Source organism: Falco peregrinus, chromosome 11 (genome assembly GCF_023634155.1).
Source record: "Falco peregrinus isolate bFalPer1 chromosome 11, bFalPer1.pri, whole genome shotgun sequence".
NCBI lineage: Eukaryota > Metazoa > Chordata > Aves > Falconiformes > Falconidae > Falco > Falco peregrinus.
Window position 1 is genome coordinate 13,010,727 of NC_073731.1, and position 24,470 is coordinate 13,035,196.

The window sequence follows — 24,470 nt, forward strand, 5'->3', positions numbered from 1 at the left end:
TGGTGAGCCTCGGCATCCCTGCCAAGGGATGCCATGGGCTCAGCCACCCAGCGAGGGAGTGGGAGAGCTGGGGGTGCCGGGTGGGGGCTGAGAGCTCCGGGTAGCAGCTGCTGGATTCGGCCTTTTTCAACAGCTGCCGTCTCAGCGCCAGCAACAGGGAATGTGCATGGGCCGGGGCTTTCCAGGGCCTGGCCGTAGTGTGTTAAACAAACTATTTATAGTGCTCGCATCCCTCCCCAGCAGGAATGGCCCATATTCCTTCTGCATGGGGCTGGGTGCTTGGGTGACACTGGTGTCCCCACCATTACCACCGCCCTCTCGGGTCCCTGCCAGAAGGGTGAGGTCTCCTGAAAGAAAGGAGGAGAGCTCCCCCTTCCTCCTCCTCTCATCTTCCTTCCCCATCATTTCTGTTAGCTCCCAGTGCTATGCCCAGAGCTAGATTTGCAGCAAGTCTTGCACACCTTGCGAAGAGGTGCCCGAGGGCCATGTTCTCCTTCCCAGCACCTTGCTCCCTGCTACATCCTCTGAAGCCTTAACCATGTGACAGCCACTTTAAGCACTGGCAAGTGCCAATGGTTGCTCTGTCCCCTGTGCCTGCCTCTGAGGTGGCACGAGGGTCTTGCCCTCCCGTGAAGCAAGGCTCTACACACCTTGGCCCAAGAAACATACAGGCACAGGACTCCAGTATCCTAAATCTCATGTTTGGAAGTAGATACTGGTGGGACTTTATTTTCTGTCAAGGTTGCATTCCCTTCGCAGCTCTATGCTCACCGGAGCAGGGTTAAGTACCTTCAGCTCCCTGGGCTGTGTTTTTGCTCAACGGTGAAAGAAGGCTAAAGCCCCTGACCTTCCAGATGGGGAAAGTGGCCCAGCAGCGTCTCTGCATTTTTGGCAGAGACAAAAATCTGCCTCTTTATGAGTCCCAAGAGCTTGGCAAACAAGCCCTGCCCCACTTGCCGCCCAGTGCTGGGGTGTTGCAAACATCTGGTTGTCACAGCAGAGCACCTCCTGCTGCTACCTGCACTGGCAAGGAGCAGGTTTCTGCAGAGGCCACACACTGAGGCCCCTTTGTTCCCAAGGGATTTTCAAACCCTTCCCTTGTATATCTCTGCCACCTAATGCTCAGGTGCAATGCCCCCAGGAACATGCAGAAATTACTCTGCTGCAACACTTCTGCACCTGGCTGGCACCTCCCTTTCCCCATGGGATCAGAGGACAGGATTTTCCTGGCAGACATTGGGCAGTTCCCCTGGCTCAGGCAGGGCTTTTCCTAGGAACAGGTAAGGCTCCCTGGGGAATAAGTTCTCCATGCTCCTCCACCACCACAGTCACTACCACTGGCCAGGGACACTGCGCTTTTCCCCCCAGTGCTCCCCAGCCTGCTCAGAGGCTGGATGCTGCATGGGCCCTTTGCACAGGAAGGGGATATTCTGGCTGGGGCTGTACTGCTGGGGAAACCGAGGCACCAAGCAAAGCGGAAATTTAGCTGGGATCGGCTGCAGCACAGCAAACCCAGGAGTTTCAAGAGCTGGCCAAGCATTGCACCCATGCCTCCCTGATAAAAGGGGAGAAGCTCCCTCCCAGAAAAATGTAAACCCTGACACAGCTGCAGCAAAGCTTTGGCTCTTGCTTCCTTCGCCTGAGCTCTTCCCACTTCCCGTAACACCGCCGGCACGGGGCCGGCAGCAGCGTGCAGCAGGGCAGTGTGCCTGTGCCGGAGCCCTCTGACCACGGCAAACCCAGAGCCCAGGAGCCTCCGGGAGGCAAGTCCCAAGGGGCTGACGTCAGCCCCGGTCCTTGTAGCTCCTGGACTTGGAGCTGAGCTGTTGGGGAGCTGTTTCTGGTTTCGGCACATGGCGTCTCTGTGCTGAGGCACAGCCAGCCCACTTCCCTCATCCATGGCTGGCTCCCCAAGAGGAATCCGCAGGGCTGGGAAAGGTCACCCTGGCTGAACTAACCAGCCTTGGATGGGACTCACTGAGCAAGGGACAGCTTGCATCAGGGAGGCCGGGAGATGGAGCAGTAGATTTCAGTCCCTCGCGTCTGTTCATTCTCCTAAATTCTGCTTGAGTGGGAGCCAAGAGCAGGGCCTTGGCAGGGTTTTTGAAGGGAACAAGGGGAGGAAACGAAGCCAGACAGCCACCAGGAACAAAACAAAGGTTAGGTGCAGGAGGGAAGCGGAAGGGCACAGACGTGAGCTACGGACCTTCCTGCCTGCACCCTCCCCCTGGCTAGCTTGTGCTCCCTGGTTTGTAGGGCCCTGGCTGCTTGCCCCAAGCCAGCTCAGCTTGGGAGCACAGCTGGAAAGCATGGGACACTGGTTACCAGCCTGCTCTGGAGCCCTGCATGGAGCCAGATCCCAGCTCTTCCCCAGGGGAGTGCCCATTTGCTCCTCAACGCTCTGTGCCATGGGCCATCCCGTGGCACTCCTTGGCAGCCCGCCTGGTCTGCATTCCTGGTCCCTGTGGGAACAGGGTGGCAATTGCTGGCGCTGGCAGAGAATGACAGGCAAGCATATTTGGGACCCATCCGCCGGCTCAGGGGCTTTGGCGAAGCCTTGTAGGAAACAGGACCCCAGTCCTGCCAGCCCACATTTCTGCGGTGGGCAGATGTTGTTCGCTCCTCGCCCCCCTTCTTCCCCCAGCACCGCCACCCCGACAAATGGGGTCCCAGGCTGAGGAGCAGTATCGCTTACAGGGAGCATGTGTCTGGCCTGGGAGGAGGGGGCATTTAAATGGGCAGCTGGGGGGGGTGGCGGTGGTTTGTTGTTGTCCCTCACTCTGGAGCTGCTCCTGCCATTTGGGCTGGTGGCCGGTCCACGTGGGGGGAGCTGAGCGGTACAGGCTCCTCTGGGACAGAGGGCTGAGCAGTGCCCCGGAGCAGGAAGGATCCTAAGGCGGGTAAGAGTGGCCAGGGGAAGAGGTGGGTAGAGCAGTCCCCTCCAGCGCGTCTCCCCCGAGCCGAGCAGCCCCCCGGCTCCCCGAGGGGGAGTGCCCCGCGCTCGGGCTCCCGCAGCCCGCTCGACTCGGGAGCTCCGACGCGTGGGGAGCCCCCAGGCAGCCCCCCGAGGCGGCCTGCCGAGGGCGGGGGGGCTGACGCTGCGCCCGCAGGCTCGGGGGGCAGCATGCCCGCCCCGCCGCTGGCCGCCCCGCTGCTGCGCGCCCTGCTCGCCCGCCTGCTGCCGCTGGCCCGCAAGCGCCTCCTGCCGCCGCTGCGCCGCCTGGGCCGCCGGCTGCGCTCCCGGGAGAGCCGCCAGGCCCTGCTCACCTGCCTGCTCTGCCTCCTCAACCTGCGCAAGAAGGCGGACGACTGAAGCCGGCCGGGGCAGCGCGGGGCAGGGCAGGGCGCGGCGGCTGCCCCCCGCCTCCCCTGCCCGCCGCGGGAGGAGGGACCCGGGCAGGGGAGGGGACGCGCCCCGGCGGGGGCGGGAGGGTCCGCCCCGGCAGCCGCGGCCCGACGGCCGCCCGCGCCCGGCCGCGCCGAGCATGGGAGCCGGGCCGCCCCCCGCCCCGCTGCCCCCCGCCGCGGGGCCGCCCCGCTGAGCAACCGCGCGGGAAGGGGCGGCCCCGCCGCCGCCCGCCCGCCCCGGGGAAGGAGCCGGCGCCGCCCGGCCGGTCTCCATCACCGGCGCTTCCCGGGCGGCGGCGGCCCCGCGCTGCCGCTGCGCCCCGCGGTGCCCGGGCCGGGCCCGGCGGCGGGCAGGGCGAGGATGTCGGGCAGCACGGCCAGGAAGGTGCAGCCCTTCACCATCGGCACCAAGCTCTCGCTGCCCAAGTGTGCCGCCGACTTCCCCGCGGACGCCTGTCCCGGCATCGCCCTCGCCTCCGCGCTGGACACCCACCGCGGCCTCCGCCGCAGCCTCAACGAGCGCATCTCCCTCTACCTGGCGCAAGCCCGGGCCGCCCCCGCCGCCCCCGAGGGCCGGCCCCGCAGCCCCAGCCCCGGCGAGGACGGGGGGACCGACGAGGAGCGGCTGAGCCGCGCCTCCCTCGCCCGCTCCATTAAGAAGATCACGCTGTCCAACTGGCACGGGGAGGGGGGCGCGGGGGACCCTGCCCGGACCGGCGGCGAGAGGAACCACAACAACAACAACAGCAGGCCAGGGAAAGCCCAGTTCAAGGTGAGCGCTCCCCGGACCCCGCGCCCTGCTCTCTCCCCGTCCCCCCTGCGGTTCCCTGTCCCAGGCCGCCGAGGGACGGGTAGGTCCTGGGGGGGCTGCGCCCCGGCTCCCAGCTGCCCTGTCCCCCTGCCCTCCAGGCAGCGCTCGCTACAGAGCTCCTGGGGTGGTTGCTTTTCCTCCCGGTTTCCCCGCCGCACGCACTTCTCTGTACCGGTGGGCTGGAGGGCAGGTCTGTGCGGGAGAGCTGGAGGTGAGCTCTCCCCAGCGCTTAGACGACCCAGAAAAGCTCTGCCCCAGAGCTCGGCGGTGGAGGGCTCAGCTCTTGGGATGCCTGTGATGGAGCTGGGAACTCACTCTCCCGTTTAGCAGAGGGGAAACGGAGGCAGGGAGAAGGGAAGTGACTCGTGAAGGGTCACACAGCCAGGCAGAGCTGGGACAAGGCTAGGAGCAGGACCCGGGGCTCCCGGCACCCTGCCCTCTGAGTCTGAGCGCTAGCTGGCACGGAGGTCCGAATCCGACAATGCCAGAGCCTGGAAGACCCCCAGTGTAGCAGGGATGGGGCGGACAGCAGCTCAGAGACCTCGCCGTTGCTGGCAAGAGCCGGCAGGAACTCCTTGGGATTTAACCCCGACCCGTAACAGCTGGTTTCCCGGCGGGATAGCGCTAGGGAGAGCTGTACAGCCCACTGCCAAAACCCTCGTCTTCATTGCCAATAAAGGCCAGGCACAGCCTCGCAAGAGCTGCTGCTTCCTCCGGCACGCAGGCAGGTCCTCGCCGGGCGGCTGGAGCTTGCGCAGCCCAAGGGGCATCGGCAGGAGGGCTCCCCTCTTTCATATAAGGTAGGGACACATGCTCGGCATGGTGCTGTGGTGCGGGACTCCTGGGAGGCTGCCAGGATCGGCCTCTCCTCCCTGTCCGGCCAGGGGGGGTGGAGCTGGGAGGGGGGGCAGGCTGCAAGATGGAGCTTTGGGAGGGAGAGAAAGAGCCAGGGCGCAGGGGGAAACATCCATTAGGCAGGCTGGCAGCTGGAGGAGAGAGGGGAGCGCTGTCCCCCACGCAGGACACGTTACGGCTTTCCCAAGTGCGTCCCCCGGCCCTTGGCTCTGCCCTTCACGCCTGCCACTGTAGGATGGCGGGTTCCTCCAGGATGGGCACAGTGCAGCCTGGGAGGGTCCGACCCCACTCGTCCTTGCTCATGAGAAGTCACTGACACTTATTCTTCTACGGGAATGCAGCAAGCGTGTGTGCCATGTTAATTTTGTTTTTAATGAAGGAAAGCAGTATTCGCAGGGGAGGCAGCTGAGGCCGCTGCATTTGTTTCATGCGTGGCTTTGCTCATGTCATGAAGCCTGGGGTCCTGCTGGGGAGTGGTTAGCACAGCAGCTCACAGATGCCAAGGAAGGCACAGCTCTTTCTCCCAGCCTTCAGTTGCTGCAAGAGTTTGTTGTTTTGCCAGAACGAGGACACAGCTCTGGCCAGAGGGACCGGGACGGGGGAGGGGGGGCAGTCCCGGTGGAGCAGTACTGCGGGAAGGATGAAGTCATCCTTGTGCCGGCAGCCCTGTTTTCCTGCGGTTGATGGATCATGAGATGGGGACTTTAAATAAAGCTCCCTTTTCACCTGCAGGTTTGTCTCCCACGGCTGAGCCCTGGGGTGGCTTACAGGCTGCAGCTGGTATGGGACACCGCTGCTTAGAAGAGGAGCTTCCTAGGGTCTTACACCCCATAAGCACTTCGTGTTTAGCTCCCCACCGTTCCCTAAACAGGCATCCAAACCTCTTGGTCAGGCAGGGGGGTCCTTCTGGCACCCTCCCGCCAGACACGTTGAGCTCTCGCTATGCCTGCCAGGCTGTGACTCAGCCTTGCTCCCTGCCCGCTCTTCCTGCTTGGGATGGGATGCTGTGGCATGGTGTGGTGGTCGGTCCTCTGCAGCCACCAGCCAGGCTTTGCAGGCCTCCAGAAAGGTCCAATGGTGCTAGTCTCCCAGGGGTTATAGGGTTGTTGAGCTGTTTTGGGGGCTCTGAGCCCTTCTGGTAGCAGCTGCTCTAGTGCTGGGGGCTGCCATCCATGTTGGGACTTTTCTGCAGCCCCTTAGAGATGGTAAGAAGCCACTTTCTGTGCAGGGAGTGAGTTCTCCTACTTTGCCTGGGTTGGTTCCCCCTTGGACACCGTCCCCAGTCTGGAGTAGTCCGAGTGGTGATGGGATCCACCACTCTGTTTGCTGCAGTCTCACAGGAGGGGCTGTCAGGGCAGCACACATTGCCCACCACTTTGTGTTGCCCTGTGCACGCTTGGATGGCTGTTACAGAGACAGCAAGGTGACCCCAAGAAGAGAGTGGAAGGAGGTCCCTAAATTGGCCTGCTACATCCAGCAGCCCAAGAAAAGATCCATCCACGGAGGATGAGAGTGACTGCCCTTGTACATGATCCAAGCAATCCCACGCACCTCTCCTCCTGGGGCTGGGCTCCATTAAGGATAAGGTAACACGGAGTTCATCCTGGACCTCCTCTCCATGCCTGGCTGCAGCTTCTGGACTTCCTTCCTGCTGGCCTCTCCTGCTCCCACCCTTGCCCCCATCCTGTGGGAGCCCTTCCCTGTGAGCCAGCCGCCCCCTTAATTCTTGTCTCCCGGCCAGGCCGAGATCAGGGATAGGCAGCTGAGAGAATTCAGGTTCGTGCTGGTGGAGTTAGTGTCCTCCTGTGCACTCACACCTCTGCCCTGCTGTCCTGGGGAGGGCAGGGAGGTCTGACCCTAAACATCCTTAGACAACCAGGGGCCAGTGGTGACCACTGAATGGGTTTGTGCCAAGTTTCAAGTCAGTTCAAGGGGAAAAAAGGCATGAATGTGTGTGAGCTACATTGCAGAAAGCACCGAGCAAAGCAGACGTCAGAGCTTTTGCCACTTGCTGGACATGTGGCAGGAGCTGCAGGTGCTGCTCGGAGGAGCCTGGCCCGGATGCGTGAGGAGTGACGGGCAAAAGCCCAGCCAAGCAGTGCCTGTGTGCTGCCGGCAACCTCCTCTGGCCCAGGGCAGGGGGAAGTGGGGGGCACACTCCTCCGTCCCCTCGGCTGCTGGGACAGTCGAGCGCTTCCAGGCTGATGGCTGTGCCTTCCCCTCTCTAGGTCTTCCTCAAGAAGGATGTGGATGCTGAGGATGAGGAGCAGGAGGCTGGGAGCCTCCAGGCCGGTGGTTTCTGCTCTCTGGTGGACAGAGGTTCCCCCTTCTATGCGGTACGTCCCCCTGCCCTTACTGTTTAGGAGGACCTGACCCAGGGGTGCAGCTTGAGGCTGAGCAAGTGAGGGCGGCTGCTAGTGGGGCACAGATGGAGCCTCGGCGCTTTAAATGAGCAAAAGGGCAAGCTGGGTGTGACGGGTCAACTTCCAGGCCAGTGCCCAGAGATTTTACTGCTTCCAAGGGAGCTAGATTACAGGCTTCTCTAGCCCTGGCGGCGTCAAGAGACTGAAGATCCCAGAGCTACAGGAGGGCCTGAGAATCTGTGTTGCTGTTTAAAAAAAAAAAATAAGACAGAGGATTTCTGTAGTTCTTGTGGTTAGGCAGAAAGGCTTTGAAAAGCGACTCCCATGCCGTCAGCAGGGCAGCACATGCCAGAGTGCTTAGAGAGCCTGAAACAGTTCCCCGAACCCTGTTGCTCTGCAGGCTCCTGGGGGATTGTGCCCTGGTGGGCTCAGGGGCAGCTGGGACCCCATGGGGCAGCTCACACCCACCCCCCTTGGGGAGGGAGGCTGCCCTGGGTCAGCCCCAGGAGTAATTTCTGGCTGGTGAGAAGTGGCAGCGAGCCCTGAGCCTTTGGGTTTCTCCTGAAGGTGCTCAGACTCCTTTTTGCCACCAGTTGTGTGCAATCAGGTCCCCATTCCTGGGCAGCAGGGTGGGAAGCAAGTGCCCGGGTGGCTGTGCTGTCCCCTGGGCTGCATGCAGCTGGGCCCGGGGCTGAGTTTGGAGAGGGGCCAGCACTTTCGCTGGCTGACCTTCGCCATCACCTCCAGCGGAGCTGGAGCCTGGACAGAGGGTTTCGTCAGCGGCAGCTGGCCACAAAGCCAAGTCCCAGAGGAGATGCTGCACTTTCTGTCCCCCCTGCACTGCTTGCTTGGGATGGGGGTCTTTGGGTGCCCCTAAAGGAGTGGTGGGCTGAGCTAATCAGGGACCTGCCCCATGACTCGCCATCCCATCTCATCCCCTGGCAGTGTCCTCAGGGGTGACATAAAACGGATGCCACAGACACAAATGCTCCTCGTAGGGATGCACAGCCTCTGGCTGGACAAGCAGCAAGCACCTCATCCGCCTCCAGAGTGGGTGCACGGACCAGCCCAGGTGCTGGGTGCCATCCCGCCAGCCTGGAATGACCGAGGGCTAAGGGACAGCCTGGCAACCCCCTGCCAGGGCTGTGAAAGCCACCAACGTGGCCTTGGTAGAAGGGAGCAGTGCCTCAGGGTGCTGGGAGAGAACTCCAAATATGTCAGTGAAGGAGTGGGATTGAGGATGAGGCAGGCTGATGCACTTTATTTGGGTTTCTGAAATGCTCCTGGGAGGTAATGGGGAGGGCTCCTTGGGGTGGTATGCTGACCCCCTCACCTGTGCCCACCTCAGCTGGCAGGACCCCCGGTGTTGTTACCCTGGAAAGAGAGCCCCAAGGGCAAAGAGCCTGCTGCGGCACCAAGGTGCGATGGGCGAAACGGCACAGGAGCAGCCCCGCTCCTCGACCCAAGCCCTCTGGTAGCCCAGTTCAACCGGGAGATGCTGCAGGTGAGGCCAGCTAGGGTGCCTGCCCAAGGGGCTGCGTGGGGAGTGGGGCGGGGGGGCCACCGGCAGCCTTTCATGTGAGCTGCGGGGTGGGGTGCGCGGCGGGGAGGGCTGAACTCCTGGCCCCGAGCGAAGCCATGGTTGTGGCATGAGATCATGTTTGGCCGCCTCTGCCTGGCTGTCGGCCCTGGGGAGAGGGGGTCAGCCTGCACCAGGGCCCTGCTTCCTCCCTACATGCACACGCTCCTCCCGCCCCCCATCCTCCTCCCCGCTCCCTTCCCTCCCCAGCAGCGTGGGAATGGGGATGGTGCAGGGGGGTTGCTTCCGCACCATGCTGGGGAGGGTGCACGGGCGCTTGCACTGGGGAGCAGGGTGCAGGGATAACAGATGCTTTGTGCAGGGATGTCCCACGCAGAGACTCCCTTGTCTGGCCTGCGGGGGGCAGGGGGGGGAAGGCGGGGGGCAGGCAGGGCTTCTCCTGCTGGGCTGGGGCAGATGCTGGAAAGAAGCAAGATGCCACTCATCTTCCCACCCCTATCACCACCGATGCCGTCCCGAGCCCCTTTGCTGGCCTGTTGGTGCTCAGAGAAAATGGGATATCAGCCGAAAGGGTGCCCGTCAGTCCTTGTCACGGCTTTGGGGGAGTTTGGGCTTGGGTCCCCAAAGCTGCATCCTTGGGGCTCTGGTGGAGGTGCCAGGCCATGTGTCTCTTCCCACGTTGCAGGCGGAGGGCTGGGTGCGAGGCAAGCTGTGGGACCTGAAGGACGGCTGCAATCTTCAGGACTGGGAGGAGGTGTCTCAGACCCTGCAGCGGGACATGAAGGATTTCGAGAACACGATGATAAAGCTCAACCAGGTGAGGCTGGGCAGCGGCATGGCTCCCATTCCCTGCAGCGCCCATGCCCATGGGCTCTCTGCAGTGGAGGGTCCCTGGGAGCCCCAGATGCTAAGTGGGTCCCTTGTCCCCACAGATGGGTGAGCAGCTGATGTGGCGGGCAAGCCCTAATGCTGAGGCGGTGCAGAGGCAGCTGCTGGCGCTGCGGGACCAGTGGCAGCTCCTGAAGCAGACAGCCACCAGCCAGAGCAAAGCGCTGGGGGGGCTGCGGAGCTTGCAGGATTTCAACAGGAAAGCCGAGCAGCTGGAGACATGGATCAGGCACAAGGTGTGGGGTCCGGGGAGTGTGGTCTGGGGAGCACAGTCTGAGGAGGGGGACAGCCTGGCTGTCTCCCTGCCTTCTCACACCATCTCCTGGCTCAGGAGGAGAAGCCCTCCCTGGCAGCCCTCCTGCAAGAAAGCCTGGACAAGATCCAGCTCACCCGCCGCATCCTTGACTTGAAGCAGGTGAGAGGCTGCTGGGGGGCCACCAGCATGCTGGGGACCCTGAACCTGATGAGCCTAGGGCATGGCACAGGTCCCTGATGGGGGATGCTGATGTCTGTCTCTCTGCTCGGACCAGGAGGAGCAGCAGTTCCATAATCTGCACAAGGAGCTGAACAGCCTGGCCCAGAAGCTGGAGAAACAAGGCAAAAGTGAGAGCAGGAGCATCTCAGCCCGGCGCAAGCACCTCAACAAAATGTCAGTGAAGGAGGGACAGTCTGAGAAGAGCCAAGCCGGGCACTGGGAGCCAATGAGCTGGGAAGGAGGACCCCCCGAGCCTCCTGCCTGCCCACCCTCACCCCAGCTCTGCATGGCTCCTCAGGGGAGCACAGGCTGCCCTTCACCTCTCCCCTTCCACCCGCGCAGGTGGCTGCGGCTGCAGGGGACCCTGAAGGAGCACCATGAGGCTCTGCAGCTGGCCCTGGAGGTGGCCGCCTTCCTCCAGCAAGCAGATACCCTGCTTGGGGCCATCCATGCCAAGGTACCAGGACTGGAGCCAGGGTCAGCCTGGTGTGGGGCTGTTGCACGGCCAGAGCGAAACTGGGCAGGCAGCACATTACTCTCATCCCCTGCGTGGGGGCTGCTGTGGTCCCGGCACCCTCAGCCTGGGGCTCAGGGAGAGAGCTGGGGTACAGACTCTGGTGTGAGAAGGGGAGCCAGAGCTGCAAGCACAGCTTTGCAGCATTTCTTTCTGCTGGAGCCGAGGGCAGGGCCCCGTCCTCCTCACACTGCTCACTGCAACTTCTTCTTAAAGCAGAAGAGCATCTGCAGTGTAGGGAAGCCAGGGGAGGCTGAGCCATGCCGGGATCGGGATGTCAGGGACATAGCCAGCCAGGTGATGGTAAGTACAAGGCTCTGCCTCATCCTCTGAGCCCTGGGGAGCATTCTGACAGAGGGGGGCTGTGTGTCTTCCTGGGTCAGCACTGGCACCAGCAGGGCTAGGGGCTTGGTGGGCACCCCACAGCCGTGTGGGGTGGCCAAGACTGTGTGATGGATGGTGGATCCTCCCCAAGGCAGCAGGGGACCGGGCTTGGCACTGACTGCCTCTCCTGCCACTGCAGGGCTGGTGGTGGGTTGCGGTCATGTACTTGCACCACAGCCACGGTGGCTCGTCCCTCAGCAGCCATGTGATTGCTCCCTGGCTGCTCTCTCCTCCAGATGCTGGATGTGACCGTGTCCCAGCTCCTCAGCCTGCAGCCCAGCCTGGCAGCCCAAGTCACCCCCAAGCATCGAGATGTCAAGGAGAGCTGGGCGCAGCTCCAGCAGACACTGAGGTAGGGCACAGCCTGGCAGGAGCCCCAGGGCCACGACCCTGACTCCCCAGCCCTGGGGAAAGACCTGGGTTACCCCTGGCAGGCTGTCTCTGGGGCACCAGCTCCACTTAAGGTTTCCCTCCATCCTCTGCTCCCCTGGGCCTCCCTTGTGCCCCTTTCCCAGGACAGAGAAGGCTCCAGCACTGACAAGCAATTCCCTGGGGGGCGAAGCCGTGGCTACGAGCGCTGAGCCCCAAGGAGATGGTAGCGGCCGTGGGGCTGTGGGGAAGGAAGCAGGAGACAAACGGACCAGAGGCCCCTGGAGCACAGTGAGCACAGGCATCTGCCTTCCTCCAGGCATCTCCAGCACTTTTGCCTCGGGAAGACGAGGGAGCTTGTGGGAAAGGGGTTGGGGTGTTAGGCAAAGCACAAGCTGAGCACACCTGGACCTGCCCCCACCGCTTGTGGGAGGTGATAAGTGCTAGGCCTGGGGCAAAGCAACGCATGCTTTGTGCTGGCAGAGGAGGAAAGGGAGCCTTTGTGTCCTAGGTGCTGAAGGATGTGCCGGGGAAGATGGCAGAGCACAAGAGAGGGGAGGAGAGCAGCCCTGGCTCCCCAGTGGTTGGGCAGCCCCCTCATGGAGGGGACAGCAAAAGGTACTGGCTCACAGAGGTGGCTGTGGGGAATGGGATGTGGAGTCGGAGGGGATAAGGGTGGAGGTCCCCTGTGCAAGGGGGGATCTTGCAGTCCCAGTTATCCCTCTCTCTGCAGGAGGAGAGAGGCAGAGGCTGAGTGGGGGACACGGCAGCCAGCGGCTCAGGTGCAGGACGTCTGCCAGGTGGTGAACAGAGTGATGTCTCCCCAAGAATCCCCTTTTCTCCCTGCCCAGCCAAGGAAACCAGTGTTGGGGAGGGATTCCCTTCCCTGATCCCCTCCTGCTGCTTGTGGGCGTGCATGCTTGTGCATGCATGCCCGTCCCCTGTCTGGACACTAACGCACCATGTCTCCCTGCTCCTTGGCAGACCGTGTCCCCACACAAGGAGAGCATGGTTCCTGGAGTCCCTCCATGTCTGCTGGGGGATATGGAGAGCTCAGAGGCAGCATGGACGCAGCAGGAGCCCATGAACCCCAGCTCCAGCACCAGGGCTGTGCTCCTGGTGAGCCCCCGTGGGTGTGGGATGGTGGGGTGACACTGTGCAAGGCCCACCCTAACTGCCCTCCCTGCCTCCCAGGAGGGGCCAGTGCCGGGGAGGCCCCCAGGCAGCCCGCAGGTGGATGCCATGCTGCGGGAGCTGGGGGAGCTCTGGGAGGACCTGCAGAGGAAGCACCAGGAGAATGGCATCGTGCTGCACGAGATCGATAAGGTACATGGAGGCAGGGCTGGGGGTGGCACGGGTGTGTATCCCGACTGCAGCAGCTAGTGAGGCTGGTGCCCACAAGGACGGGAGCTGGGGCATTGGCACCAACATCTCTAGCTGGCCCTGCAGCCTGTGCACTGCTTGATGTATGCCACCTGAGCTGCCAGTGCCCCGGGTACCCACAGTGGGGTGGTAGCATGGCTCCTGCCTCCTCTGGGCAGCTCAGAGCCAGGCTGATGGGCTCCCTGCTCTCCCTGCAGGCACTGAGGCTGGTGGGGGAGCTGGACCAGGCTGAGCGATGGCTGCAAGCTGTGGCTGGGTCGCTGTCGGAGCCAGCCACTATGAGAAGCCCAGTGGAGCTGCGCAAGGACCTGGAGGAGATGGACCAGCTGGAGAGCCAGCTTCTGCTGTGTGGCCTCAAGCTGCAGGCACTGCGGGAGGAGGTGATGGGCAAGTCACCCACTGAGCAAGAGGGGGCGAGGAAGATGCAGAGGAAGGTGGAGATGGTGGAGGAGAAGTGAGTCCTGGGGGAAGGTGCCTCCTCTCTGGTCCCCAGGTTGAGCGGGGAGGAGGTTGCTTGCCCCAAGGAGATGTGGAGGGTGCTGGCACCTGTGACGGGCACTTGTCCCTGCAGGTTGGCCTGTGTGCAGGCAGCCCTGCGGCGCCGAGCAGCAGACCTGCGTGACTCCCTGGTGCTGTCTGAGTTCCTGCAGGACCTGCAAGAGGAGGAGGCACGGAGCCAGCAGGGACCTGCAGCGGTGAGCAGTGGGGACAGGCATCCCTTGGCATTGCCTAGCACCTGGGACTGGCCCAAGGGTTGGTCCATGGCTAGCGGGGGGCCCTGTGGGCGTCCTCCTCCAGCCCAGCTGCCTGGGGGGCCGCTCCTCATGTCCCTCACACCCAGTGCTTCTGTTGGCTTCAGCCAGGAAGCAGGCCGTGCGGCTCGCAGGGGTCTTTTCCCCTGCTTTCAGCCCAGGCCAGGCAGCCACCGAGCAGTGAGGACATGAGCCACCCCTTGGGAGAGCTGCAGGAGGCTGTGGAGATGCTGAACGATGCAGCGAAGGAGCGGGAGCGCGTCATGGAGGTGGCAGCGGAGATGGAAAGCCTGGAGCATTTGGTAGGGGATGGAGGCAGAAGGTCTGGGGATGCAGCCAGGTAGTCTGCCTGCAGCTGGACATGCTGGCTAGTTGGGATTGGGCATGGACCTTGGCTGGTCCCAGTGGGACACAAGGGCATTGGGATAAATGAGGACCACTCTGTGCAAGGCTGGTATCCTCATCCCTCCTGTGGCTGGTGATCCCTGCCCTTTGCATGTGTATGGTAGGGTGCTCCTAGGCTGGGGCTGCATGGCGAGCGGTGGCCCAGGGTGTCCCACGCCAGGGCTCATCTCTCTCCCCACCCCACCCACCCAGGTGGCGGAGGTTTCCCCGCGCCTGGAGGCCCTTCGATGCAGAGCTGAGGCCCTGGCTCAGGACACTGCCCAAGCAGAGAACAGCTTCACCGCAGTGAAAAGCGAGAAGGACCTCCAGGGGCTGCAGGGCTTGCTGAGCCAGCAGCAGGAGATCGAGGTGAGATCCGTAGCTGGCCATGCCCTTGGTGGGGAGGTATCCTGACTGGCTGGGGCCGTTCCAGGGAGGTGCTGGCCCCTGGGGGCTTAGGTGGCATAAGCCTTGGCACATAGCAGCAGGCCAGGCTGGAATTTTCCAGCAGAGCTGAGCCCTGCCCCACTCCGCTCCCCTCTGCCAATGCGGGCCAAGCGAGGGGAGAGAGCTTGCGTCAGCTCCCATGTGCCAGCACCTCACTCATCTTCGTGACGATGGGGAGGTGGCTCGTGTGAGCAGAGCAGTCAAACCAGGCAGCCCTCCGCTTTGCCCGTCCTACCCACCAAGGGTGGCTCTGCACTTCCCCTGCAGCCCCTGTGCCAGCATCCTCCCCTCCATCCCTGCATCCTCCCCTCCATCCCTGCATCACAGAATGCACGGTGCAGAGGGTTTAGATGCATCCTGAACCTTTTCTGCCTTGTGATGTGTAGTGTGCAGTGTCAGAGACTCTGCAGGGGCAGCTGGAGGAGCTGGAGAGGGCAGCTGCCCACTTGCAAGAGCTCTGCCCTGCTCGGCTGTGCCCTGTCAGCCAGGAGGTGCAGGAGACGCTGTGGGCCTGGGCAGGGCTGCAGGAGCTGCTGCGGGAGACTCGGGCCCGTGTGCAGCAGGCTGGCCGGCTGCGGCACTTCTTCAAGGATTACTTAGCCATGATGTAAGTGGTGATGAGCTGTCGGGGTTGCCTCTGTGGTGGTTGGTGGGGGGCTGGGGGGAATGTGGTGTTGCCAGAGCACAAGCTGCTGGTGAGTATGTGGGCAATGCCAGAGCTGCAGCCAGGCAAGACCATGGGGAACCTGGAACAGAGGGCTGTGCCCAGGGCTGCCTGTCGTGGGGCAGCCCCACGGCATCTTGCCCTGCCCTGCCAGATGTGCCGCTACCCAGCAAGCTGCTTCCAGCCATCCCTGAGTGTCGGAGCGGCTTCCCTGGGGCCGGCAGGGCTGAGGAGGGGCTGCGTCATTCCTCAGCTCCCTCAGCCCACAGCCCACATGCCCACAGCTCCTGGACAGAGGACACGCGTGCTCAGATCTTCTCTGAAAGCCCAAGCAGTCATGGTCTCCAGGAGACTCCATGTGAGGAGCTGGAGGGGAGGATCGAAGGGAAGCTCAAGGAGTTTGAGGCACTGGCGGCGTTGGGGCAGCAGCTGGTGTCTGAGGATCACTACCTGAGTGCAACAGTAAGGACAGGGGGAATGGGGTCGGGGAAACGGGGTGGGGGAAATCCTCAGCACCCCCCAAAATCCTCTGGGGACAGTCCCTGGAGGAGAGAGCAAGGTGCAGGTGCAGAGCCCCAGCGAGTGGTATGGGGCTGGCCATGCATCTCTGGGGCTGCTCAGGGCAGGAAGGAGTTTCACCCAGCAGTGGATGCAGAGACCTGAGATAATGTGACTGACTGTATCCTGTTCCCAAAAACCTCCAAAACTGCTCTGTAGTGAGGTGTCCTGGTAGAGCCACTGTCCCTGGGCCGGTGGTCCTGGCAGGTTGCCCAGTGTCTCTCCTCCCTTCAGATAAAGGAGCGCTTGGAGGAGCTGCGGAGCATGCTGGGCTGGGTGCTGGTGCGCTGGCGAGCACAGAAGCACCAGCGGGACCCAGGGAGCAAGCAGGAGGACAGAAGGCAGCCAGAGAGCCCCTCGGGCACATCCCTCACCAGCCAAGTGAGTATCCAGCCATGCTGAGACTGTCAGAGAGCCAGATCATCCTCAAGGCTGAGTGTAGCAGAGGCACTGGATGGAGTGGGTGGTGCAGGAGTAGGGGAGGGATGCGTGCAAATACTTCTGGGTCTCTATAGGTTTGAGGCAGGACAAAGGGAAGATTGTCCTGAGAAGGTGCCCGGCCTTGGCAGCCCTTCTTCCATGTTCCCCTTTGCCTCACTCCCCAGGAGCAGTGTGCCCCCTGTGCTTGGCCCCAGCTGGAGAGCATCCACAGCCCAGTGGAGCTCACACCCTGCTCCCTCCTTGAGCCGGTGCAAAGACCAGAGCCACCAGACGGAACAGCCACCTCCCCACCAGCATTGCTCCTCTCAGATGCCCCATCAGGAGTGGAGCGGAGCTGGGGGGAGGCCAGCAGCTCAACACCCCACGGTGTGGGACCCCCCAAGGAGGCTGTCATCTGGGATCCTGCCGAGACCTCCACGCTGCTGCTGCCGCCGCGGGGCCCCAGTGGGCTGGGGGGGACGGTCAACCTCATCCTCAGCATCGGCAAGAAAGGCGAGAAGAAGAAGGCACAGCTGGTGGCTGGCAGCGAGTTGCTGGGGGAGGAGGCACTGAGGATGGTACGTTTGGGGATGGTAGGCGGCTTTGGCCGAACCATGGGTGAGCATCCAGCGCCTGTCCCAGGGCCAGCCGCCGCCGCGCAGCCAGGGCAGCTCCCCACAGCGCTGCTCCCATGCACGACAGGGAGGCTTTGAGGGCTGCCGAGTAACTGCTGTACTGGGACCCCCCTGGGCCGCTTCCAAGCAAGCTGTAGGGCTGTGTCAGTCTCAGGAGAGGGACCCTTGGCTGTTTCCATGATGAGCGATGCCCGAGGGCTAAGGACCACCTTGCACCACCCCCTTTGCCTGCGCTCTGCTGCTGCAGCTCCTTGCCTACTCTGCCCTCAACTCTTTCTGTGTCTCTTTCTCCCCTCGCTCAGCTCCCTGCCACTAAACCCTCAGGCTGTAAAACCTTTTGGAAGCGTTGCCAGGGGCTTTTAGGAAACACTTGGGGTAGTTTAAAGCGAAAGAGAAAGCCACCTCGCCAGCTGGTGAAAGAGGTAACGTTCCCAGGGGAGGCTGCATGTTGGGCAGAGTGGCTGCATGGCATGAACCTGCCTGCTACCAACCCTCCTGGCCACGCCGCTGTGCCCTGCTGGCGGTGGTTCCTCAGGAGAGGGGGAACCCTCCCAGTGCTGTGGGCTTCAGCATGTGGGTACTGGGGCATGTAAGGAGGGGGCATGGATGGGGCTGGCCGCAGTTTGGCCCCCCAGGTAAGTGGTTTTGGTCACTGTGAGAGGCACGGTGAGCTGGTGGGAAAGCCTCCCCCCTCCATTGCTGGGGGAAGCAGTAGTCCCTTGTGCAGCCAGCTGAAGGGGGCAAGGGTGGATAGGGCTGTGTGAGGGTGCACGTTCTGGGGGGGAGCTTGCTCTGGGTTGCATGGCTTCTAACCCAGGGGCTTGGAGCCTGGTATTTTGTTGGAACTTGCATCGATTTGTTGCTCCAGAACCTGTGCAAAAGGCTGTGTGCGAGTTGCCCCGAGGGCAGCTGTGGCTGGCACCCAGCCAGCCAGGCTGGGTAGCCCAAGGGAGAGGGCAGGGGGCCAGAGGGCATCAAGGCGGGGCGAAGGGTTGCTGCGCTGTCAGGTGGGTTTTGGTTAACAGGCCCCCTCCTGCCTAAGGGGTACAGGGGGACACTGCTCCAGTTCCTGTAGACAAAGCCCTTTACTTTCATCCTTGAAGCTGCAAAAACCCAGGAGAGGGGCTGCCACTGGGCTGGAGAGTGTATCCGCCGGGAAGGGGAGGGGAAGGAGCTGTGCTCAGCTCCTGCCCTTGCATTGCCCTGCTTTGCTGCCTTGGGACATGCGGGGTGGCAGGGGTGGGCAGCAGTCACTGCTGTCTCAGTAGCTGCCCACAAGTAACTGCTCGAAGGGCAGCGGTGCTGGAGGGCGAGCTGGAGCTGGAGGGCGGGCCGTATGGCACAGGCAGCCCCTGCTGTACTGCAGCTGGGGGACTCCATCATGGGCAGAGGTTTCCTTGCCTGCGCCAAGGTGGGAGCAGCCCTCGGGGCGGCAGGGGGCTGAGGTGAAGCTGTGCCGCTCCCAGCTCTGCATGTGCTGCTGCTGAGCGTTTTTGGCTGCCCAGGCGCAGCATGGAGAGGGGACGGTTGGCGCAGGGTGGCAGAGGCTCCAGCCATGGGCGTCACTCTCCTTCTCTGTGTCTTCAGGTGCAGGCGGAGCCTGGGAAAGCCCCTGGCACGAAGCAGCAGCCCACTGTCACCCACCACCCTCCAGCATCCAGCAGCGGGACACTGGCCACCTCCCACACCCTGCCCAGGGCTGGGGCCAGCTCCATCTTCAACAGCCTGCAGCGGCGGGAGCAGGCGAGGGCCGAGCAGGCCCGGCTGCTGACGCTGCAGGGCATCATGGGCGCCAGCTCCCTGCAGCCTGCGCCCGAGGAGCGCCAGGGCCCCAGCAACACATGGCCTCAGAAGTGTGGCCGGAGGAAGGGGGGGCCAGGGGCGGCTGCTGCTGGACCCCCGCTCGGAGAGCTGCTGCTCTACGTCAGGAACCCGCTGGTGCGGGACATCGACGCTGAGTGTGGGGAAGCCCCCCAGGACCCCCACCTCCTCAAACCAAAAGCCATATGCCCCCAGCTTTCCCTGGGCTCAGTGCTCAGCCTGGAGCTTCCCAGGGATGTGGTGGTTCAGGGGTGCCACCAAGGGCCCGCGGTGCAGTGGGAGGAGGCAGAGGGGCAGGAGCAGAGGCAGGGTGGGGGGCTGAGGCCATGGGAGCCCACAGGCACACATAGGGCTGGGTGGCGGGAGGAGGTGGCTGTGGATAGGCATAGTACGCCGGGGCCCGGCGAGGGGCTGGGGACATCCCTCAAGAACGAGCGAGGGACGTGGTTTGAGGAGGTGAGCTTCAACCCCAGCTACAGCCAGCAAAGGGCACACAGTGCTGGGAAGGCGCACGGGAGCCCACAGCGCCCTGGCAGCGCCAGCAAAGACCTCCAGGACTTCAGGCTGAGCCAGCCGTCCCGCGTTGGTGTGCTGCACGAGTGGGTCGGCAGGGAGGGCAATGTGCTGGCTGCCCGGCTGGGCCAGGACGGCAGCCCTGGCACCACCAGCAGGGCCAGGCATCGCGGAGCCCCTCGGCTGGAGCTTGGACCGTCCTCTGCCAGCATCCCAGGCAGGGCAGGAGCCATCCCTGGCACCGCCTGCGCAGAGCGGCCAGCTGGCAGCAGCCAGCCCAGAGGGTCCCCAGCTTCCCCCGCCGCCCCCACCCAGCTCTCTGTCTTTGAGTGGGCGCTGGGGGCCCCCCAGCCCCCCGGCCCTGTGTTGGGCACTGGGGAGGTTTGCCACCCTGCCCACAGGCAGTTTGAGGAAGAGGAGGAGGAGTTGCAGGCCATCTGGGATGAGGCAGGCGAGCAGCAGGCACCCAGCCCACCAGCAGGCAGCTGTGCCCACCGCCGGCCAGAGAGCGGGGCAGGCGGCTTGCCCAGCCCTGATGCCGCTGCCGGTGGGCCCCTCATCCTCTCATCAGCCAACAACGTGCTAGTGGCCAAGTTCACCCTTCCCACTGCTGCCCAGCTCCTCCACAGCCCATCAGGAGAGCAAAGCCCTGGTGGAGGGCACAGCGGCGGTGGCAGCCCCAGCAGGCACAGGGTGTCCCCCCGTGTGGAGGATCTGGTGTCTGCAGCCCCCTTGGATGGCCCTGCCGCCGGGGATCGGCGGAGGCATGGGGAAGAGGAGAGAGAGGGCAGCAAGGTGAGAGCTGGGGGCTCTCCCCCGGGGTCAGGCGGGGGGGTGGGGGACGCCCCAGGCAGTAGCTGGGTTACCCACTCTGGTAAACGTGACCTGTGTTTGGGGACTTCCCAATGCTGGTGGCCCCTTTGCTCCAGCTGGTGGGATGGGGAAGAGCTAGGTGCTGAACTGGGGGGCTCCTTACAGCATGCACGCCCCTGCCAGCCCTCAGCCTTAGCAAGGCAGCATTTCACCCCAAAGGCCTGCAAACAGCCCAACCCTTGCCGAGGCCAGGAAATTGTTCCTGTTGTCCCATTCCCACCTTGGCATTGTCTGCAGGGGATGGGACAGACAAACACCGTGTGCCCAGGGGCTGGGCTGGCATCGCCAGCCACAGTGCTGCTTCGCTCACCCCCTGTCCCCTTGCAGGCCCCTCCTGGGAAAACGGAGTTTCAGATGATGGAGGGGACGCTGGAAAGGAAGCACGTGTTGCAAACAGGAGGCAGGAAGGTACAGACATGGCTGTGGGGCTCCTTCAGGACTGATGGTACTGGGATGTGGTGGGGAGCATCCAAGTTTTGGGGGTAGAAGTGAAGTCAGGGATGCTCCTGGCACTACCATGGCAGTGCTGCTGGCCATGCTGGCAGGGCAGAGCCCACCGGGGCAGGGTTGCATTTCAAGTGGCATGGGACTGCCTGTCTGCTCCCAGACCTGCTGACATCACAGCTGTCCCCTGCTTGTGTCCTACAGGCCAACTGCCGGGCCTGGGGCCTCTTCCACGCCGTGCTGATGAGGCAGACACTGTGCTTCTACCAGGACCGCAGGGACAGCCTCAAGGTGCAGTGGGGGAGAGCGGGGTGACATGTAGGATGGAGGGCTGGCAGCGGGGTGCCCTTGCCCCTGGGGCCAGGGAAGACAGAACCTGCCAACCCTGCTGCTCTTGCTGTTCCCTGTGCTGCAGAGCTCTGTGGTGGCCCTTCCCCTGAACCTCTCCGGGGCGGTCTGCACCCCAGACATCGAGTACACCAAGAAGACCAACTGCTTCAGGCTTCAGTGAGTCACCCCAACCCAGGGCAAGCTGGGGTCTCATAGCCACAGCCCTTGGTAATGTGTCCCTGCTGGGACAGACACGTGCCAGTACCTCCAGCCAGGGCCAGCTCAGTCCGGTGCTCAGATGAGAATTTCCTTCTTTCTTTCTCATCTGCTTCCCTTCCTTCCCAGGCTGGTAGGGGCTGTGGTATCTGTACCCCATGTCTGTCTCATTGTCCACTTGTTTTCCCCTGCCACAGGCTGCAGGATGGCTCCGAGTACCTCCTGAGGGCCCCCTCCCAGCCCCTCATGAACGAATGGGTCTCCAAGCTGCAGCAAAACTCAGGTGAGCAGCCCTTGCTGGCAAAGCAGGGACCCAGCTCTATGTGGTTACCATGGGTGGGCAGCCTCCACCAAACCCTCTGATGTACGGGGGGTGAGAGGAGAAGCAGCACGGTTTTGTCTCTGATTTATGCATCCTCCTAACCTGCCTTGGGAACAGCAGTTTTTTGCCAGGCAGGATTTGGAGGCTCTGTTTTCACACCACATACACAGTTATAAATCAGGAATAGCACAACTGACGTCAGCAGAGCCTCAGCAGCAAAAAGCCAGTGTCAGGAAAATTATAATTGTGCTTCAGTGTTTCTCCGTCTCCTCTGTGGGGCCTGGAAACCCCTTGCCTGCCCTCCAGGCAAAGGGACCTGTAATACTGAGGTCTTCCTGGTACTGTACCCATACCCAGGGGAGCTGAGGCCCTGCCACGAAATCCTGGGCTGCTTGGCAGGACCAGGAGCAGGCACTACAGCAGGTCAGAGGGGCCAGCCATGCAGCGTGGACACCCAGAGCTGGGGCTGGCCCTATGGGATGATCCTGTGCACTGTCAGCACCCAGCGGAATGTTTGCTGTGCCCCCAGGTTTCCCCAAAGTTGATTACTTCCAGGCGGCAGCACAGCATGTCGAGGGCACCGGCAGTGCTGGGGGGTGAGTAGCCAGGAGCCAGCTAGCTGGGTCTCGTTGTTACAACTCCCCCATGCTTGCCAGCGTGTGCTGCCCCAGCAGGGCATTGGTGGGCCAGTCTGGTTCTCTAAATCTTTGCTACTTTCCAGTTTCAGCAAGGTCCCCAGCCCTGGGAGCTCTCATCTCTGGGGACATCATCAGGTCGCAACCATCAAGAGCCAGGAGATCGTGGTGCTACCCTGCTCAAACACCCGGCTGCAGCAGCCTCTGGGCAGTCGGGATGGCCGAGCCGATGGGGCTGTGGCCATAGCAGGTGACTTTCCTGCCTGGCTGGGCTCCTGCTGTCCCCCAGCTCCTCTCCCCAGCCCAGAAAGGGGCAAGGCAGCTGACCAGGGGAGGCTGAAGGCTGTCAGTCAGTCTTGACCTTGGTAATGTCTGGGGCAGGAGTCCCAGGGCCCCCATGCCAAGGAATGGGGTTGGGAGAGGGACCAGTTATATCCCTTCACTTTCTGGGATACTGGGATAACCACACATTTCCCTGTCCTCTTTGGGGCTGACAGAGGTGTCCTGTGGTGGCCTTGCCTTGTGACATGTCTCCATTGTGCTTCAGAGGACACTCATGAGGCCAGGCACAGGAAGCAGCAGTGGTCACCCAGGGGGTCCCCCGGGTTGTGGGACAACAGCTGTCAAGACGACGACTGCGGGCTGGTGGCCAACAAGAGGAGGTCCTACTCCTTCACCTCAGGTATGGCCCTTGTTTCACTGTCACTGCCAGGAGGTGGCACCACTGCCCCTGTCCCCACAGACACGCGAGCGCAGGTGCTGTGCTGCTCCAGCAGCCATCCCTGCACCCTGGGCTGCAGCCCCCTGCTCGGGGAGGGCTCTGGGGGGTGGCTGGCAGTGCCTGCTGGCACCCTGCCCTCCCCACCGACTGGTCCCTCTTGCAGCCACCTACCAGAAGATCACCCCAGTGGCTGTGCCCAAGGAGCCTGTGGAGGCCGGGAGCAGCTACTCGGTCACGCTGTACATTGGGGAGCAAGCGGCGGCCTTGCCCCGGGCACGCTGCCACTCCTTTGTGGCCCAGCCGGTGAGCCCAAGGGACACGGTGGGGGAGAAGACCCCCACCCCGCCTCGCCCTAAGAACAAATCCGTCTTCAAGAAGTTCTTTGGGAAGAAGGAGTGAGCCCCAGCCAAGGGGGAGAAAAGCCCTGTCCTGCCCTTTATCCTCCTCCTGGGTGCCATCCTGGCATGGTCTCCACTCCCAGCACCAGCTCACCACCTGCTGCCTCCCTGGGGGAGAAAGGCTGCAGCAAGCAGCTCTGCTCCAGCCGGCCCCGGGGCTGCACTGTGCCCCAGCCACCGCAGCCCCCAGCCTCAGCCCGGCGCTGAGCACCCCTCCTGCCTGCCTGCTGGCTGCTCTCCCTGGGTGCTGCCGGCTCCCCAGGCATCCTGCCCTGCCGACATGCAGGGGTGGAGGTGGTTGTTTTTATTAAAAAACAGACAGACACAGTCTGGGAGTTTCTTCCTTCATGCAGTAGGAGAGGGGCTCTGCAAGGTGGTCCCTGCTAAGGGGTGGGGGGAGCTTCAGGTGAGGGGGACCCTGCAGCAGGGTTTGATACTGCTCAGGGAGAAGCCTGAACTGTCTCGCACCTCTCACAAGGATGCTTTGTCCTGTGGCTCTTCTGTGGCTGCATCCAGCCCAGCTAATCCCACAGGGCACCTGGGCCCCTTTTCCCTGCCACAGGAGCTCAGTGGGGAAGCTGCTGCCTACAGAGCAGATGCTCCTGCCTGCGCAGCCCTGCCAGGCCTGCCTGCCTTTCTTGCAGGATGGCTGCCAGCCCAGGTCATGGCAGGTAAATGCTGTGTGCCGTGGAGGGGGCCAGGGAACCGTGGCCAAACCCCCAGGGCTTCCTGCATCCCAGGTATTTTGCAATCATTTCACCAGGCTACACCAGCTTCAGCTGTGCCAGTTCCCACCCGTGCTGGGAAGGGGGCAGAGGAGCTGGCCCAGCCTGCCCTGAGCATGCACCAGCCCCCGGGGGGAGAAGGGGAATTTTCTGGGGCTGTGTATAGCAGGGCCTCTCCCCAGCAGGCTGCTAGGTTCAGCTGCGCACACCCCTCACCCCCTCATACACGTTGTGGGGCTTAAAATAGAAGTGCTGGCTGCAGCCCAGCTCTGCAGCAAGGGCTGGGAGAGGAGAAACGCTCCCGCCACCCCATCTCCCTCCCACAGTGTCTCTGGGGCTGAGGACAGGCAGTGGGCACACCAGTGTCCCTGGCAGAGGGGCTTTCTCCATGCTTCCAGTGAGGGGGGGGAGGAAACGCCGGCAAGGGGTGCTGCTGTGGAGGCAGGGGTGTGCTTCCCCCTGCGCCGTCCCACCCTCCACTTGGCTCTATCACTCTTGGCTCCAGCACCTGTTTTCCCCCAGCACCAAAGCTCAGCTGCCTGTGCTGCCTTAACGGGAAGAGGCAAGAGGGATGGCAGGCTGGGGGGGGCCGTGCCTTGGGAGGGGCCCAGCCCTGGCCAGGCCGGGGAGGAGGTCGAGGCATCGCATTCGTGGCTCTGGCCTGACATACCAGGAAAGCAGC

At 63.0% G+C, this 24,470-nt stretch overlaps 1 protein-coding gene across 3 annotated transcripts; it reads left to right on the forward strand.

Annotated features, from left to right (window-relative positions):
• Positions 1 to 3,373: 3,373 nt before the first annotated feature.
• Positions 3,374 to 23,393, forward strand: LOC114012550 (uncharacterized). Of its 3 annotated transcripts, none has more exons than XM_055816566.1 (32): positions 3,379 to 4,120; positions 7,243 to 7,350; positions 8,726 to 8,881; positions 9,603 to 9,734; positions 9,850 to 10,041; positions 10,137 to 10,220; positions 10,336 to 10,454; positions 10,623 to 10,737; positions 11,011 to 11,097; positions 11,415 to 11,530; positions 11,694 to 11,838; positions 12,059 to 12,165; positions 12,281 to 12,347; positions 12,532 to 12,666; positions 12,742 to 12,873; positions 13,128 to 13,384; positions 13,502 to 13,625; positions 13,790 to 13,984; positions 14,280 to 14,435; positions 14,900 to 15,120; positions 15,462 to 15,639; positions 15,970 to 16,116; positions 16,341 to 16,733; positions 18,378 to 19,919; positions 20,325 to 20,405; positions 20,646 to 20,732; positions 20,857 to 20,948; positions 21,185 to 21,270; positions 21,839 to 21,905; positions 22,031 to 22,194; positions 22,492 to 22,626; positions 22,829 to 23,393. In XM_055816566.1, the coding sequence occupies exons 1-32, from the start codon at positions 3,710 to 3,712 to the stop codon at positions 23,062 to 23,064; spliced, it is 6,267 nt and encodes a 2,088-aa protein (XP_055672541.1). In that variant the 5' UTR covers positions 3,379 to 3,709; the 3' UTR covers positions 23,065 to 23,393. The 3 variants fall into 3 exon arrangements, with proteins under 3 accessions (XP_055672543.1, XP_055672541.1, XP_055672542.1); XM_055816567.1 differs by having other exon boundaries at positions 3,380 to 4,120; positions 11,014 to 11,097; XM_055816568.1 differs by lacking the exons at positions 21,839 to 21,905; positions 22,031 to 22,194 and having other exon boundaries at positions 3,374 to 4,120.
• The last annotated feature ends 1,077 nt before the right edge of the window (positions 23,394 to 24,470 follow it).

Bases quoted from the DNA above. Each gene is read 5' to 3' on its own strand.
- LOC114012550 (XM_055816566.1), top strand. From the start codon at position 3,710: ATGTCGGGCAGCACGGCCAGGAAGGTGCAGCCCTTCACCATCGGCACC. The intron at 13,385-13,501 runs GTGAGTCCTGGG...TTGTCCCTGCAG, and splicing joins GTGGAGATGGTGGAGGAGAA to GTTGGCCTGTGTGCAGGCAG. The intron at 19,920-20,324 runs GTGAGAGCTGGG...GTCCCCTTGCAG, and splicing joins AGGAGAGAGAGGGCAGCAAG to GCCCCTCCTGGGAAAACGGA.